The 19276-nt window shown below is 41.9% G+C and overlaps 1 protein-coding gene across 2 annotated transcripts in view; it reads right to left on the reverse strand.

Moving 5' to 3' along the window:
* SLC4A8 (solute carrier family 4 member 8) overlaps positions 1-10212 on the reverse strand; it is a 68906-nt gene extending 58694 nt beyond the window's left edge. For both annotated transcript variants that reach the window (XM_019724541.2, XM_019724540.2), the window contains exon 1: positions 10011-10212. In XM_019724541.2, coding sequence (XP_019580100.2) covers positions 10011-10055 — 45 coding nt within the window. In that variant the 5' untranslated portion in view covers positions 10056-10212. The remainder of the gene's footprint in view (positions 1-10010) is intronic.
* Positions 10213-19276: the final 9064 nt, after the last annotated feature.

Raw genomic sequence — 19276 nt, forward strand, 5'->3', positions numbered from 1 at the left:
ATGGCAATAACTACATATCTATCAATAATTACTTTCAATATAAATGGATTAAATGTTCCAATCAAAACACATAGGAGAGCTGAATGGATAAGAAAACAAAACCCTTACATATGCTGCCTACAAGAGACCCACTTTAGATCGAAAGACACACACAGATGGAAAGTAAAGAGATGAAAAACATTATTTCATGAAAATGGAAACTTAAAAAAACAAAGCAAAAAAAGCTGGGGTAACAATACTTATACCAGACAAAATAGACTTTAAAACAAAGGCTATAACAAGAGACAAAGAATGACCCAGTAATTCCACTTCTGGGTATTTACCTGAGGAAACCCAAAACTCTACTTTGAGAGGACCTGTGCATCCATATGTTCACTGCAACATCGTTTACAATGGCCAAGATATGGAGGCAGCCTTGCTGTCAGTCAATGAAATAATAGATAAAGAGGAGGTAATACATACTGGGGGTGCCAAAAAAATGTATACGCATGACTTGTGTTCATCTTTTGTTATCAGTATATATTGAGTATTACAATTTTAATACAGTTTTTTCCTTTCTTAAAATGTGTATACATTTTTTTGGCGCCCTCTGTATATATAATAGAATATTGCTCGGCCATGGAAGGGAATGGGTTCTTCCCATCTGCAGCAGCATGGATGGACCTGGAGGGTATTGTGCTGTGTGGAGTGTCAGACAGAGAAAGACAGATGCAATGTGATTTTGCTTATATGTGGAATCTAAAAAACAAAACAAACAAACAAACAAACAAAACAGAAACATGCTCAGATACAGAGAACAGTTTGATGGTTTCTACATGGGAGAGGGTTGGGGTGTGGGTGAAAAAGGGGAAGGGATTAAGAAGTACAAACCGGTAGTTACAAAATAGTGATGGGGATGTAACGTAAAGCACAGGGAATATAGTCAATGATATGGCAATAACTACGTATAGTGTCAGTGGGCACTAGACTAGTCAGGCGGACCACTTCTTAAATTATATAAATGTCTAACCACTATGCTGTACACCTGAAATTAATATAAAATAATATTGAATGTCAACTGCAATTTAAAAATTTTAAAATGGGGTAAAGGTGAAGCGGAACAAGAGGCCCAAATTTCTGGGTATAACACAAATAAGTCGTGGGGATGTAATATACATATACAGCATAGGGAATGTAGTCAATAACACTGTGATAGCATAATATGGTGTCAGATGGTTGCTGGACTTATCATGGTGACCACTTCCTTAGGTATATAAATGTTGAATAACTATGGTGTGCCCCTGAAACTAATATTGTAGGTTAGCTATATTTTTAATAAAATCTTTTTAAAAAGATAGAAACTAAGCTTCTTTGAATATACCTAATTTTTAAATATTTTACATAATTTTGTAACAAAATTAAATATGTTTAAAGCAATTTCCAGAAATCAAAATCAACATGAAAACAAACACTAATGTGATGGTATAACTATTCCAAGGGAAATGATTGCAAATAACTTGAAAACATAATAAACAGACCAAACATCCTTAGTAGTGTACACCCTAAGGACAAAAACAATTGAAGATCTTTAACTGCTTTTTTGTTGGTTTTATTATTCTAAGACTGTTGTATATTGTGAGATAAAACAAATGAGTAATTATGTGAATTTTTCCAGTTACTCTCAATGCGACAGAACTGGGATTCTCAGCAGGGGTGAAAGGAGATACAGTTTTAAGATAGAAGGGAAAACCATGCAGTCCTGAATTTGAATTAGTATCAACAAGAATATAAGAGTTATTTTTATATGTAAATGTTTAAATTTATATTTTCTAGCTCTGTCCACTCAAAAAGCCTAGAAAAAACGATCACCCAGTAGCCATGAGTATCATTAGCACTTAGATTGTGGTCAAAGTACCATTTTCTACTAAAAGGCACTCAAAGACAACCAGGGTTGTGCCAAAAGGACTCAGGAGCCTTTTGGCGAGGTCCCTTGCCAAAAATAGGACAATTTGAGCATCAATAAGGGTAATAATGCAACAGACTGAATACCGGGAGTGCCAAAAAAACGTATGCAAGTGGAAACTTTGGTCACTGTTGCTCAAACAGTAGTTCACCATAATCATAAGTGTCTGGATGCTGAAAGTAACCTCTTTGAGCACCTCTCGTAATTGCAGAACTCAAATGTGACTTGTATTCACCTTGTGTTATCGGCGTATATTATTACAATTTTAATACAGTTTTTCTTTCTTAAAATGTGTATACATATTTTTGGTACCCTCTGTATATCAAATATGTTGAAATACATGAATTCATAATGTCACTTTAAAAATTACCTAATTGGTCACCATTGGAGGATAATACTAATAAACCAACTCATTGTTTTGAAAACTAATAAAAATTTATCCTTGTTTTCCTATATAAATTGTACCATAGAGTAGATGAGAGAAGTTTCTTATTATAGAAAAGAATAAATGGAAACAAGTGTTAGAATTAGAACATTGCCATTTTACAATCCCAAATGGATTGTATTGATTTGTCACTAACATCACAAAGAGACGACCAGACATTATATGCCTCCTAATGGGAGACCTTATCGCCACCCATGAGGTCATCTTACCAAATAAATTGTCCCTGAATCTGATCAAGCCTCTAAATCTAAATTGGTTTAGGAGAAAAAGGAAAGGAAGGAGGGAGAGACAGGGAGGGAAAGAAGAGTGAACTAAACTAGAGAAAAGGCCCTGTTTCTAAGTCTCCTCTTTTCTGTACTTCCTCCTAGCTCACTGACAATGGCCCTCTATGTAAATGTGAATTGATTTGGGTGCCTACCACAAGGACAAGATAAAATAAAAAAGAACTAAGGGGGTTAAATACACATGAAAACGTTGAAATTACAAGGCACCTAGTGAGAGAGAAAGCATTGTTATGAGCCTTGAAAAATGAATGAGTTAGAGCTGAGTAGCAGACCAGATTCTCACTTAAAGTTAATGGACAAATTAAAAGGCAGGGGCAGGGCTGCCTTACATAACGGCTCCTGCTGGGGGAAGCAGTCACAGAGGCTGCAGGGGAGGGGGAAACGGCAGGCAGCAGAGCCCACCTTGAGCCCTCTCCTGGACACATCTCCACTGCTGCTCCACTCTGGACCTGTGGAGCTGGAGACCTGCCAAACTCAATCCCACCTCCTTTCCTGCGGTCAGTTTCAGACTTTTTACCTCCAAAGGACCCTTTTGTCTTTTTTCCTAAGGATCTAATGTTGTTAAAGATTGTAAGTAACACTCTCCCATCCATTCCCACCCCAGACCAAAAAAAAAAAGAGTCAAGCATTTACTAAGTTCTGATATATTTAACCATTTTTAAATCAACACATATAGAAGTGGCTTCCAGGGTTTCCAATCAGCCAACTGAGTTAATGCAATTAGTATTAGGAACAAACACTTATTGAGCACTTACTATATGCCTAGTATTGTGCTTTCCATATATTACCTCACTTAATCCTCACAACAGTACTAAATCAGGCTAAATTAGATCGCACAAGAGCTAAGTGGGATAGGAAGAACACTCTGTATTCCTTAGTATTATTCCCATTATACTCTAATACTGCCCAAAGCAAAGAACTTGGTCATTTTGGAGAGCTCGCATCACCTAATCATGAATTAATGTCCACAGTGACAGCAGCTCAAGACCCACATTATTACTTTCTTAAATCCTTAGTGCTCTGGTACTGCAAATTGCCCCTTTACTGACCAGCCTTCCGATACTTCTCCCTCTCCTTACTCACTTCCATTTTCCTCTCCATCCAGCAAACTCTGAATTCTGGTCCCTAGGAGACCCCATCACTGAATCTGACCCACATCCCCAACTCTCCAGTGCTGTCAATTTGACCTTCTCACTGCATGCAGACAGCCAATAGCAAGAAAAAGGGGTTCCAGGAGGACTTGGGAGCTGTTCCCAACCTCTTCACAGGGGCCATGAGCTCCTGAATACCCATGAACCTCCTATTCTGACTCTTCAGCAGCCTCCTAGAAGCCTAAAATTTCAAAGTGGCTCTGGTTTCAGTGATTCTTTTACTGAAACCCACTTGGAGTCCCTCCTGCTTAGTATAGATTACTGGTTAACACATTATGGTAGGCAGAATGTTAACCAGCTGAATTTAAAATAAAGAGATTATCCTGGATTACCTGGGCTCAACGTAAGCACCAAAAAGATCTCTAAAAATGGAAAGGGAGACAAGAGTAAACTCAGAGAAAGAGATGTGAGGCCAAAAGCAGGGTCTGAGACACGCTATGTTGCTCGCTTTGAAGATGGAGGAGGGCAACTAGAAGCCAAGGAAAGCAGGCAACCTCTAGAAGCTGAAGAAGCCAAGGAAACAGATTCTCTCCTAGCGCCTCAAGAAGGAAACACCAACACTTTGATTTTAGCCCAGTAAGAGCTTGTTGGACTTCCGAACTACAGAACTGTAAGATAATCAATTTGTGTTGTTGCAAGCCACTAAATTTGTGGTAATTTGTTATGGTGGCAACGGAAACTAATATACATTATGGCTTCCTAACTCCCAAGACCAGAGTAAATGTGTTACTACCTGACAGGAAACAACCAACCTCTCCATTAGCTAAGATTTGTTGCTGTTACCAAGCAGCGGATTTAGAATAAACATGGTTGCTTTGCTGTGTCCTGGTTACGATAATGGCAGGCTGGACTGGGAGCCCTATCTACCCTGCCAAGGCAAACCACGAGCTAAGACAATTATCTACAAATTTTGCGGGGAGTCAATTTGCAGCCTGAATTGTCCCAGAACCTCAATTCTCTGCTTGGCCGGACAGTCCATGACTCTCCTACTGAAGTTCCCCAGTAGAGCCGGCAAAGCCAGGAAAAGAGAATGCGCACAGCTTCGCCAATTCCCACACAGGGAAAGAACACCTAGCCTGTTGTTGGGAGATGGTGAAGGAGTATGGATGGCAGCAATGTAGTGAGAGGAGAAACTGCTATGGTTGGTACTTTTGTTCAATAAGGTTCAGCAAATATTTACTGACTGCTTACCATAAACTGACCTCAGAAAAGCTGACCTGCTCTCTCCAGAGCCATTCATTCATTCACTCATTCACTCAGCAAATATTTACTGAGCTTCAACAAGAGTCATTGGGAACGAGCATGCAGGTGTCCTTCAGGAACTCTAGGAGCTTTCTCAGGCCCACCTTAAGACATGCAGTGTAACTCTCTTCCCATCACCCACTTACCAGGGTTTGTTATTCTCAAGATTTTGCAAAATTTTCCATTCTGAGCAGGCCCAATTCACATAAGAGTCTTGGTAATTGCCAAATTCACTTGCTCCCCCCTCCGCCACTTCCCCCCTCGCTGAGCCTCCCTGCGGATCCCAGCTCCATTTCGCTCGGTGCTGATGGTTCCAAACTCTCCAGCTTCTCCTCCAGCACTTCCTTCTGCTCAGTTTTCAAGTGCTGATCAGAAGAACTTGGAAGCTATAATACAAGGTGTCCTCAGTTCCAGTCTAAACTAGGGGCTCTCCCTAAAGCTTCCTGACCTTCTTCCTCCATTACTACCCCCTTTAAGAGCTCACTTACTCCTAAAATTTCAATAACCACCTCTGGAGATCTTATCAAATGTCAGGCAGGTCTATCATTAACTCATTCTAAAATTACAGCCTCCTGACTGGCTTCCTTCATTCCAATTGTCGGACGGGGGTGTGGGGGGGAGTGTAATGGTCACCGTAACAGAAGGTATCTTAACCAGAAAACAAAGCAGGCAACTCCATAGAATATAATGGAATTTATTATAGGGTAATTTACTTATGGGAAGATTGGGTCAGAGCGGAAAAGATGACCCAGCAGTTCTACACAGATTATTCTCTACTAACAGACCCGTTACAGTACTGTTTTTTACAGTACTAATGACTGACAGAACAAAGGGACAGAGAATGCAATAGCACCAGAGGCCATGTGTCCTGGTGGTCTTGTGATAGATAATCGCTTATAATCAATACTATCACTAGCTTGACATTTCTCTCAGTTGTCATGCCATTCTGGCTATTACTAACAAAAATACTTATGGCTACATATTAAGGAACACAGATAATGAACTAGAAAGCTATGATAGGCTTGCTAAGGACAGTGAAGCTGGTCAAGGGTCACCGCATGAAACTTCAATCCAGGACACAGAGACAGAGTTGGTTTTTTTCACATCTACAGCTATACACTAGTCTCTTCTCACTCTAATATATTCTTTGTACACCTTGCCACACATATTCCCCAGACACTTATGAAGTGCTCACTCTGAGCGACACACTGGTCTAGGAGTCAAAGACACAAGCTACAGTAATGCAGAGGGATTAAGGGCACATCCTTTGGAGAGGGGCAGCTCTGCCACTTATGACAAGTTACTTAACCTCTCTGCATGCATGGAAAGCACTTAACACAGTGTCTGGCAAATGGCAAGTGCCAATAAAAGGTCGCTTACATAAACCACAACAACAGCGGGAGCTGTCAGATTAGTAGCAGAGATGAACATGTATATTCCGTAAGTAAGGAATGGGAGAAGCAACAGAACTCGGTGGGTGTCATGAGCAGAGAAGACAGAGTGATGAATTCTGATAGTGATATGGAGCCACCTCGAAGGTTAAAATGGAATATACTAGGTGGCCAAGAGGGGAAAGATTTTGCAGCTGGAGCACCTGAGCAGACATGGCGGCACAGAAGGAAGAGCTTTTGAGTAATCAAGTGATGGCCGTCTGTTCCCCTGTGCCAATCCTGACAAGGCCATGAGCTCCTGCAGGAGAGGCCCATTGGCTCCGGATATGAGAGAATCTTTCATTTACTTATGCACCTACTTTATACCAGGCACTGTGCTAGATGACAAGACTTTGTGCCTGGTCCCTGCCCTCATGAAGCTTCTGTTTGAAAATAAACAAGAAATGAAAACAAGAACAATTCAGATAAATTATATTGCTATTAAGAAAACAAAACAGTAGCATCAGAAAGGGAGTGACTATGGGTAGAGGTCAAGGAAAGTCACTCTGTGGACGTGACACTTGAGTCATGAGAAGGCCTAGGTAGAAAAATGTCCTAGGTGGAGGGAACGACAAGAACAAAGCTCCTGGAGCATGAAGGAGCTTGCCCTATTGAAGAATCACAAAGCCCATGGAGGAGTGCACGGTGAGAGAGCACAGGAGAGGCAGTCAGGGAGGGTGGGCAAGGCCTGCTCACTTTCAAGCTCAGTAGGCCATGTAAGGAGTTTGGATTTTATTCCAAAATGCACAGGGACGGCCCTGAAGGGTTTCAAGATAGGATATGACATAATATGATTTGTGTTTTTAAAAGCTCCCTCTGGCTGCCATGTTTAAAGTAGAAAAGCAAGTGAGAAGGCAGAGGGACCATCAGGAGGCTAGTACAGTAGTTCAAACCAGAGAAAACAGCATAGACTTATGATATTTAGATGTGATGTCTTCAGTCTTTCTCTGTTTACATCGAGCTACACAATCTCCTCACTTTGCAAGGTCCATCTCCCCTCCAATAGCCTAGTTGGCACATTAGGAGGCTTAACTGGTAATTTTCAGTCGATTGACTGTGTCTCCTACAAGTCAGCCCCATTTCCCTTCCTGCTTGCACTCTCATTTCTTTTTCTCCCCATCTCCAAGTTCCCACTTGCCCACCACCTCACTCAGCCTTCATGAGGGCCTACTGTTCTCCCACTCTATTCCTTTTCTTCACCTCATCCCAGTATCCATGAAAGTTTCATGAACTAGATACAAAGGAGATAGTTATTTTCTATCCTACCCCAGAAGCTCTCAGCAATTATCAAATTCACAAAGCACTACCGTGTTTCTCCGAAAATAAGACCTAGCCAGACAATCAGCTCTAATGAGTCTTTTGGAGCAAAAATTAATATAAGACCCGGTCTTATTTTACTATACTATAAGACTGGGTCTTATATAAGACCGGGTCTTATTTTACTCTATTATAAGACCGGGTATGATATGATAGGATATATGATAGGATATGATATAATACAGAGTCTTATATTAATTTTTGCTCCAAAAGACTCACTAGAGCTGATTGTTGGGCTAGGTCTTATTTTCGGGAAAACACGGTAATAGAAGCATAAGGGTTATTATGATCTTGACAATACAACCTGTATACATTCTGCATGTTAAGGACTTTGTCTCCTCACATTCATTCCAGCCTGTTCTCCTCTCTGCAGCCAGAGACATCTTTTCAATTGGAAAATTTGATCATGATCTCATTGGCTTGCTGTCTCTGGCATGCTCTATCTCTTCCTCTCTCTCTACCTCTCTCTTTTCCTTCTCTCCCTGCTTAAACCCCTTCAGTGGCTTCCCCTTGTTCCTCAGAGAAATACCAACTTCCTCAGTATGGGCCACGATGGCCCTGCATGTTATGACGCCAGAGTACATCTTACACCATTCCCCTCACTTACTTTCTGTGGCTCTAGCCATACTGGCCCTCTTTTAGGTCTCGTAGACAGATGTACCTCCTTCTGCCACAGGACTTTTCAATATAGTGTTCTCTTTGTCTCCAAGGCCCTTTGATTTCCCTCTTCCCTTAGATCTTTACCCACGTTTTCTTTGACCTGAGACCAAGGTCAGAACCACTCATGGTACTATCTTTCTTTCAAAGCACTTATCACAGTTTATAATAATACATTCACTTGTGTGAATTAAAATGGTTATTTCTCTCCCCCGTACCCCCGCTCCACTAGCTGGGAAGCTCCAGAGGGCAAGAACAGTGCCTATTTTTGCTCATCATTGTATCCCAAACATAGAGTGAATATACTCGGTAGGCCTTAGAAGAATTAGATAGGAAAAGATTTTCCAAAATCTTAGACATGGTTCTTTTTTTTGATGGAGCAAGCAAAGAAGGAATTATGGACCTTCTAGTAGCAAACTATTTATTACCAGGAAGAAGAGGAGAGAGTAAGTGTCTGATACCCATTTTGCTACAAACTGAGTGTTTTCCCTGCCTCCTTACAGACCATCCCTGCTGTCAATGAGGCACTTGTTGCCAAGACCCATCACCTTTTTTGAGGTCCATCATTCTGCCTAGGAAGGTCCATCAGTCTCTAAACAGCCCTCCACTTTAGATCTGACCCCTCCTTCAATCCCTCTTTCAACCTGATTGCACAGGAAAAGGGGAGTAGGGAACTCAATGAACCACCACTCACTCACTCACTGGTGGTCACACAATAAACATTTCACAACAGCACTTCATTTTGCCTTCAAACTGACCCTGTGAGGTAAGGAAAGCAAATATTACCATTCCCATTTTACTCGATGAGGGAACTGAGGTTCAAAGAGGCAAGTAACTTACTCAAGGTCACACAGCCTGTGTGAGGTAGATGTAGAGTTGAACCTACAGACTCTGACACGTAGTGCGATGCTTTTCCTTACATGAGTCACCCCAGCAGTTGGGTTATCAGTTACTTAAATCTGATTTGCTCACTCCCTTAAATAAACACCAGTTCCACACCCCTCAGCACTTCCCCAGCCCATTTCTGCTTCCCCACCCAGAACTTGTCAGGTGTCTGTGCAGTGGCGTGGAGGGAGCCATAAAGCTGGACATACTAATAGGGTTTGGTCCCAACCTCGAGTCTTTCCAGCTCTTCCTCTAAGCCATTGAAAAAAACAGAAACCCCCAGAAATAACAACAAAGAGGAGACCTGCCCCACCAGAGCAAGATCCCCGGCTACCCTTTCTCTCACATTCAGGCAGGACATGGCGAGGCCAGAAGCCAGCCTCTCTCCCAACAGGGAGGACCCCCGGCGAACAGAGGTCACTGCCGGCCGCGCAAGGGATGCGGCAGTAATCCGCCAGCTCCGGGGTTTGGTCCAAGGTCATCCTCTCGCAGACCCGGCCGAATCCCCAACCTCCCGGAGCGCCCTCTGGTGTCTTGGGCTGGCTTCCCCTCGCCCTCAGGGAGTGGCCTGCGGAACCCGATTGGGGGCAGCGGCAGGAGGGTGGGCAGAGGATGAGGAGGCTGAGCCCCGGGGAGTGGCGGGAGGCGGGGCCCTACCTGATAGCGGAGGACGCCGTCCGGCTCGTTACTCCCGGACGGCATGGCGGAGCCGAGCTAGGTCTCTCTCGCGGGCTCCAGGCCGAGCGTCAGCCGCCTGCACACTCTGATCCGGTCTGAACGATTCGCCCGAGCGGCGACCCCAACCCGGGAGCCAACGGTCAACCATCAACCGCCGCCGCCTCCATAGCCACCGTCCCGCGAGGCATCGCCGCAGCCAATCAGCGCGCAGCCTGTGCGGCCAATCAGGAAGCGGAGCACGGGAGGACGCTGTCCGGCGGTACCCTGGGCTACCAGGAGGAGGAGGAGGGAGCAGCCTGATGAGCCCCGGTTGCCGTGGAAACCGCCTCCCTCCCTTCAGGGGCCCCTGAGCTTGAAGGTCCTTCCAACTGCTTTGCTAGAAACTGAAAATCGTGCTTCTATTTGCAGCTGCACCTGACCCTAGAAAACTGGCAAAGTGTCGGTTTTGTCTATTCGATTTCATTTCTTGGATAATGATTTTTAAATTCTGGGGAAACGTCCGTTGGAATGGTAGAAGGAAGTAACTAAAGATGAGGGGAAATGGCCTTCTAAGATTACTTGTTAATCTCTGAACTAGTGGCCAGATTAAAGAGCACTAAAGAGAAGTAGGCTGGCAGTTATCCTACGTCCTCCACCGACTCACTATGATTAGGTCTTCACCCTGCGTTTCAAGTTGTCAGTGAAAAGCAAAGTTGAGCGAAGGATGATTGTTGAAGTAATTCCACAAAAACACTTCCAACTTTTCTGAGAAATGATCTAAGGCAAATTATTATTTAATAACAAGAACTACTGGTCGAAGGCAAGATTAGAAAATCATGAGTAACACATTCAATTTGATTTGGGTTTAAAAGAAGAGAGGCTGGCCATAATCCAACCAATCCTCTGTCCTCAAGAGGAGGAAAGGGGCCTTTTCCTTTTATCTGCACTGTCACATCAGACTGTAGGTGAGTACACATTGGAGCAAAAAGAATTGTTGCAAGTCATTCTCAGTCTCCAAAGAAGCTACACTTGAGCACCATAGGTACGTGTTAAAGTTTCAACCCCTGCATACCACCCCTTACATTGGCCATGAAATCTAAAACAAGGGTGCACTTCAGTGTCACTGAGGCAGAACCATATTTCTGATCTCCTGTATAGATCGCTGGTCCCGTTTCTGAGTTTTAGCTCATTGCCACAGTATCTATCAATCTCTTCACTAATTCTGTCCCTTGGATCTGGAATTCACCCCATCTTTTCCCATCAAAATCACAACCTCTCCTCAAAGTCAATCTCAAAGGTGACCTCTTCCAAGAAGCTTTTCTTGATCCCACTCTCCCTAATACTCCTGAGATGTCCTCTCTCTCTCTCCTCTAAATCCTCACAGCACTTCATATCTTTCTTATAGTAGTTACCGTGCTGTGGTTATTTAAGTACTTTAATTATATGTTGACTTCAACTTTCTATAATATTGTAAATTTTTGAAGGCAATGGCTATTTTTCTTACAATAATCCTTCTATATAATCCACTGAGCATCAAAGAATGCTGTGCATGTAGAAAGTAGTTAGCAAATATATGCACTTTGAATTCAATCTAATCAAAAACATATTGAAAACTTACTACGTATAGGCCCAAATGGCACTGAAGATACAGAGAAATCTAAAATATAATACATATCTCCAAGGGGCTTACAATCTAATCAGGGAAACAGGATATACTGTTTGTTAATACAATGACAAGCTAATAGAACGTAGGATAAGAACCATCTGAGAAATATAAACAACAATGATTACAAAAATTCAAAAAGGAAAATGATCTTTATGACGTGGGGTACCTTAGGAACATGACACAGAGGACATGGATTTGAGCTAAATCTGAAAATAGTTGAGCCAAGGTAGGGAGCAAGCATTTTTAACTCTTGGGCAAAGACTTAAGAATAGGAATGCACATGGCCCATTCAGGGTAGCTATGATTTGGGTCAAAGTGGAAAGTTACAGAAAACAGCAGTGGGGAGTAAAAATTGTGGTAAAGAAAAGGTATGGTCAAATGATGGAGAGCCAGCTAATTAGTTCAGACTGTTTTTCTCACATGATAGAAAGTAGGACACTGTTGATGGTTTTAGAGTACATGTCCACGAACCAGGACCCAGGTTTAATGGTATAAATGAATTGTGTCATTTAATCTTCCTAATAGCTCCATTATTTCTCCATTTTCACTGGTAAGAAACTGAGACTCAGAGAAGTTTAGCAGCTTTCTCAAGGTCAAGCAGTTGTTAAGCTGAGATTCAGTCATTTATTAATTCAAAACATATTTACTGAGAATCTATGTATTCAGCTCTATGTTGGGTGTTGTGGAAACAGCAATAAGACAAACAGGGTCTTGCCCTTTCGAGCCTAACAACCTAGTGGGGAGATAGTAAACAAGTAAACAAACGAGGTAATCACAGGTCATGATCGCTCCTATGATGCAAATAACAGTTATATGATAGAGAGTAGGGGAGGGTGGGGAGGGCTACTTTAGATGGGGTGAGGGGAGCTTCACCTGAGGAGGTGAGTCAAGGACGAGTCTGTCTGATTCTGCAGTTCTTGGTCACTACACAACATGTCCCATATAAGTAGTACCACTGCCAAAGCTGCGATTAGGGGCAAGATGGATTAGAGGGGTAAATCTCAGGCAGAGGGTTAGACTAACTCTGGCAACGTGGTAATTCAGGAGGGGCCAAGGGTGGTGACCAGAGGAAAATATGCCCACATTCCCCTCTCTCCAGAAAGACAGCTCCCAGCCATGAAAGTGGGCTTGAGTGGGCAGAGTAGGGAGAGGAATGAGGAGGTAAAGGATTGTGGGAGCTCTAGTGGGTCTGATTTTCCTCCAGTTCAAAAGTGGAACACGGCAGAGCCTCCGGCCCTTGACTCCAGGGTCACGAGCCCCATCTTCTGGTCTGTGGTGCAAATTACAAAAGGAACTAGGCCCCAGAAGCAGCCTCGGAGGCTGCTTGAGGCAGCTGCCTGCCATCTGGGGCACTACTGCCTATAGTTTCTGCTCTCCCCGCACTGGTTTAGTTTCTCCTTTCCAAAAGAGGTTGGCTCACTTGGCTCCAGGCTCCAGGCTCTAGGTTCTTAGCTTCTACTGCTCCCTACACTGCTTGAAAAGTGCAAATGTACTGCTCTCAGCCTGGCCAGCAAGCTGGTACTAAAGGAGCTGGAAGGATGATATTCAGCCAGGAATGCCACCTCACACTGATTTTCTAAAGAGAGCAGAAAAAGCAGATAGGGGAACAGAACTCAGAGCTTCCCGGGGCCTGCACAAGATGCTTGGTCTAGAACAAGGCATAAAATGGACAGAAAAATACAAAATACATGTAGAGACAGGGGCTACACACACACACACACACACACACACACACACACACGGAGGCAAGGAGACATACCGCATGGATGACCTCAATTAATCCTTGTAACAATTCTATGACGTAGGTTCTATCATCTCATGTTACAGATGAGAAAACTGAAGACTGAGGCTTAGAGCTGTAACATGCCCAGTTCACACAGCCGGCACAGTTAATAAATAGACACTGGGCTGAGCTCCGATGTATCCAATCCCAGAGTGCACATGCTTAATCACCTACTGTTTCTCCCAGGGCTGCCTGTGGCCTCCGTCCTGCCCTAACTTTTATAGGCTCCACCGTCTCTTCATTGCTTCCAATTGTCGCTATCCTTCCAGATTTTGACTCTAGATCCTTCTCTTCTCTAGTACCAGTGGTTCTTAAACTTGGGGGAGGGGTGGAGAGGGTAGGTCTTGAACCCCTGGAGACATGATAAAATATATGGGACTCTCCTTTCAGGTAAGTACACAAAGGCCCAAATTTGACATATAAGGATATGTTCACAGCCTTCCCAGGGAAGCCCTAGGCACTTATCTTTAAATATTGGCTGAAAAACATTGAAATGCTCTTATTCAGAGACTAAAAGGCAAAAACACAAGGAACTCAAAAGGTCTGAGAAAACGTTCTCATATAATTGCAACCAAGTTTTCCATCGAAAGCTTCTTAATTCCTCTGTCAATTTACTGTATCTCTTGCCCTGTTTAATTTGTCCAAAGAGCTGCCAGGACAGAGGTTCACGTCTTTACTTGCCATTAGGTACTCCCAATTCCCAGCTGCAACTCATAACTGATTTTAGTTTCTCCCACTTCCTCTTAATTACACACCTAAACCCAAAAAAAAAAGTTGGTGGAAAAGATTGTCAAGATGCGAGGAAAGACTTAATTAGGGCTTGTTTGTGCTGTCATCTGGGAGCATTTCCTGTGAAGGGAGGGAGAGCAGGAGAGAAACACCATTCTTTGTCAAACTAAAAGGTTATGCAAATGATTGACTTGCCTTTAGCCCTTGCCAAGTTATGGCATAGCTACAGGATACAACTTTCTTTGTTCACAGCATGCTGCCAGCCTGGAACACTACACATCACAGGAAAGAACAATGAAGCACCACAGCAACTGACCCTTGACTAGGAAAATTAGCCGTCCCGCCCCCATTTGTCATCAACATTATCCATAGGTATTCCTTACACTCTTCTCATTTACATCTTGCTCCAGACTTAGTGAGACTCTGGTAGATTGAACACAAGTAAAATGGCAAAGGTCTACATTCTGCCTTCTCTGGAATCACGATTAAGATATTGGACAGAGGCAAAGGTCAGGAGAAAGACCTATAGAGGAAGCAGAACAAAATAGAAAAGCAGGCTTTGGAGGTAAGAGGCCATGAGACTCAGATTCAGATGGGAAGCCATTTGGGAATTTGGGAGAAACAAGCATTAACCAGGATTACTTGCAAAGTCTTTGATATCAGATCTGAACACATATTAATTAAATACATTTATCGTACCTGTTTCTAACCAAACATAGCCTTGCTTAGAAATCAGGTCTGGGTTGTAATGCAGGGTCTCAGCTCCGCTCCCCACATAAGAACACAGGACATGGTGAGGCCAAAAAGGAACACCCACGGAGACATAGATAGGGGAGTCATACCACTATATTCTCGTGGGCGGCTGGTCAAGACACAAAAGCAAACATTCACCAGTACCCCAACAAGGGGTCTTCCTGCACCCCAGTCTCACTAGCGGCAGGGCAAGACACAGGAAGTAGGATCCACACGATCCGCAATCTGCCATCCGCTTGCTAACCGCACTTGCCAGCCGCAATCCGCCGTCTGCTTCTCTGCCAAACCCTCGCCAGTGTAGCCACGGCAGTTATATTCGTGGCTAATGGCTCACTGGTTACAGCTGATGGCCAACTAGTCACAGCTGATGGCCATCTACTACCCTAGCCAGCACCATTCCATGTGAGGTTGAGATCCTAGAAACTGCTCTCCTGGCTCTGTCCTCACATGTGTACAGTGGTTTCATCCGATATCTTATCTACTGGGGGTTGGGGGAAGGACCTCTTGAGCTTGTTATACTAAGTAGGGAAGTTCTTACTTTTAGCCAATAGACCTGGGAAATCCTGAAGGCAGCCACAAATTCAATACCTCATATGTGTATAATTCTTAACTTCTTATCACCTTATCTCATTTCCCTTCAATGGGTCTGTAAATGTACACAGAACATTTCGTGGAGTAGGAAGCTAAAACGTGGCTAGAATAGGCACTGGCACAGGCCAGTTAATACTAGCACAGCTGGCTCAAGAACTACTTATGCTTTCCACTTCATTGAGTGGCTTCCTAGAAATATAATTCTATTCAGCCACCTCCTGCATGAAATTGAATTGGCTTTGATGGAACAGTGAAAATGTGAAATTTCCTTTAGAATTGACATGAACTGTCCATAGCAAAAACCCGGGGGTTCCCTCTGTTACCCTTTCGATCAGATGACAGTTTCATATAATTTCTACTTTGGAGAGCTTGTCTGCGATGCCCATTCATTAGTATACTGAACAAAGTCTCATGAAGTTCTGAAAATAACTATTACTGCTTATATCTCTGGAAGCACATTATCTGACATAGATATAAATTCAATCCAAGCTACTCTTATTCTCCATAAAACATCCCTTGAGGCCTTTTATTTTGCAGTTAATAAAAAAGAAAAGAGGGCCATTCAGACATTTGGGCTGGAGCAAAAAGGAATAGACATTGAATTAGAAGATATTTCACCAATTTATCTTTTTCTACCTCTAATCTCTTGCCAAATTGAAAAGGCCAGCCTCCTCTTTAAAGGGGACAGAGTTTCTCTGGTCCTTTCTTGTAAAAAAACAGGAAAAGAGTATTTGCTAGATTTACCAAGAACAACCACAGCTATGAGATGATGGTCAGTCGATGAAAAGCAGAGAAAAAAATAAACAGCCTTAAAACATGCAGAAACAATCAGCTTTGTTTGGGGGCAGGCAAAATGAACGAGGGCCATTACCATTTGATTATAACCTATAGATCAGCTTGGGTCTCTCCAGAACTTCTTGTCCTTATCCCCTAAGAATTATTGGAAATGACTTGAAAATCCTATAGACCAGTTTTCTATCCAACGCAATTCCCTCCACAGCATCCCAGAAAAGGGCCATGCAATTTTCCCTGGATATTTCCAGTGACAGGAAACTCACTGCTGAATGGGGCCAGCAACCTCATACCAAGTTCAGTTTTCCTCCTTGAAAACTTCCACCCTTTACCCCAAGTGCTCACTTCTGTAGCTTCAAAGGGAAAATCTGCTCACTCGTCCACATGACAGCCCTCAAACACTTGCGCCCAGGATGATGTCCTCCCTTGCTCTTGTCTTCCTGAGAGGGCATGATCAGGATGAGATTCTGCCTCCAGCAAGCCCCTTGCATCCCTATGATTCTGGAATCCCAGGAGAACTGCCAGCAATGAAATACAGTATTTAAAAACACTTCCACCATTGTTAATTTTTTGTACTGTGCTTCTCTGAAAATAAGACCTCACTGGAAAATAAGCCCTAGAATGATTTTTCAGGATGACATCCCCTGAACATAAACCCTAATGCGTCTTTTGGAGCAAAAATTAATGTAAGATCCGGTCTTATTTTCAGGGAAATACAGTATGTGATAATGGTTTGTGGTCATGTAGATGATTCTTAGTCTTAGGTGATGCATGCTGCAGCGTTTAGGGGTAGAGTACCATGATCTACAGCTGATTTTCAAATGATGAGAGAGAGAGAGAGAGAGAGAGAGAGAGAGAGAGAGAGAGAGAGAGAGAGAGAGAAAGTAAATATGGCAAGATGTTAACATTGTGGAATCAACTGGAAGCTTTACAGATGTTCATTGTTATTGTTTTTCATCTTGCAATGTTTGAAATTTTTCATCATTAAAACTTGGGAGCTAGAGGGCAAAAAAGGGGGGGGGGATGAAAGTGAAATAAAGACAGTTCCAAAAACATAAATAATCAAAACAAGACTTCTATCAAACAGGCAAATTACCAGGCCAGTGGGCACTACTTCAGGACATCTCCTGCCCCAAGCTGACCAAATGCCAAAAGTACAGATTGTCCCCAAAATATGAGTGTCATGCCTAAGGCAAGATGACTCAGACAGTTTGAAAGATAAAGGATGGGCAAAAGTATGCCATTTAAATGAGAGAGAAAGGGAAGGAGGGAGGGAGGAAGAAAGAAAGTATGTCATGATCTAAAGTCACGATCTTTCCTTCTAGTAACACTGATTTCAAAGCAAGAATTATAGGCAACACTTTATAACAATAAACATTTACTTTACAATGAAGATCGAATAAATACCTATGCAACCAAATAACATATCAATAAACATAGAAAACCTAAATTTACTGGAAATACATAGAAGAATTGAAACACATATTATTATGAGAAGAGTTTATTTTACCTCTCAGTCTGTGACAGAGCAAGACAAAAAAATAAGTAAAGATATACACTTGAGTTACATAATTGATATGATTGAGCTAACTGATATATACTAAACCCTATATTTTGAAAACAAAGAATATATATTTTCAAAGGCTTATGGAAGAATCACCAAAATTGACTATTATGCCAAAAGAAAATGAAATAAATTATATAGAGTAAAAGACATTCTATTACCATATTGTAATAAAACTTGAAATCAGTAACAAAAAATTTTTAAACTCTATTTAATGGAATTTTTAAAACTCTCAAGTAATTCACTCATAAAGAAAGGAAATTAAAACTGAAATTGCAGAAGACTGGGACCAAAACTATTTTATAGCTTTAAATAATTACATACATAAATATGAAAATAAATGAATTAAGCATCCAACTCAAAAAGTTAGAAAGAGAGCAACAAAAAAACTAAAGACTTCCTAAAGATAAAGGTAGAAATTATTAAATGAGAAAACTGAAAAACAATAGAACTTATAAATATATTCAAGAACATTCCAAACTATATTACAAAGCCATAGTAATCAAAATGGTATGGTACTGGCATAAAAACAGACACATAGACCAATGCAACAGAATTGAAAGCCCGGAAATAAACCCATGCATATTCACTCAACTAATATTGGACAAAGGGGTCAAAGATACTCAATGGGAAAGAATCATCTCTTCAATAAATGTGGTTGGGAAAACTGGATATTCACATGCAAAAGAATGAAATTAGACCCCTATCTTACACCAGTCATAAAAAATAGCTCAAAATACATTAAAGACTTAAATGTAAGACCTGAAACCACAGAACTCCTAGAAGAAAACAGAGGGAAAAGACTTCCTGACATCGGCTTTCACAATGATTTGGGGGGATATCACACCAAAAGCATAAGGTGCAATAACAAAAATAGACAAATGGGATTACATCAAGCTAAAAAAGCTTCTGCACAGCAAAAAAAAAAAATCAACAAAATGAAAAGGCAACCTATGGGAGAAAATTTTCCTCAAAAATTAAAAATAGAACCTATGGGAATGGGAGAAAATATTTGCAAACCATGTATCTGGTAAAGCGGTTAATATCCAAAATGTATAAGGAACTCATACAACTCAATAGCAAAAATCAAATAATCCAATTTAAAAATGGGCAAAGGACATGAATAGACATTTTCTAAAGAAGACATACAAATGGCCAATAGGTACATGAAAAAATGCTCAACATCTGATCCTCAGGGAGATGGGTAAACTGGTACAGCCACTATGGAGAAAAGTATGGAGAGTCTGCAAAATATTAAAAATAGAACTATCATACGATCCAACAATCCCTTTTCTGGAGATATATCCAAAGGAAATGAAATCACCATCTCGAAGAAATATCTGCATTCCCATGTTTATTGCAGCATTATTCACAATAGTCAAGACATG

The sequence above is a fragment of the Rhinolophus sinicus genome, linkage group LG02 (assembly GCF_036562045.2).
Source record: "Rhinolophus sinicus isolate RSC01 linkage group LG02, ASM3656204v1, whole genome shotgun sequence".
Lineage (NCBI taxonomy): Eukaryota > Metazoa > Chordata > Mammalia > Chiroptera > Rhinolophidae > Rhinolophus > Rhinolophus sinicus.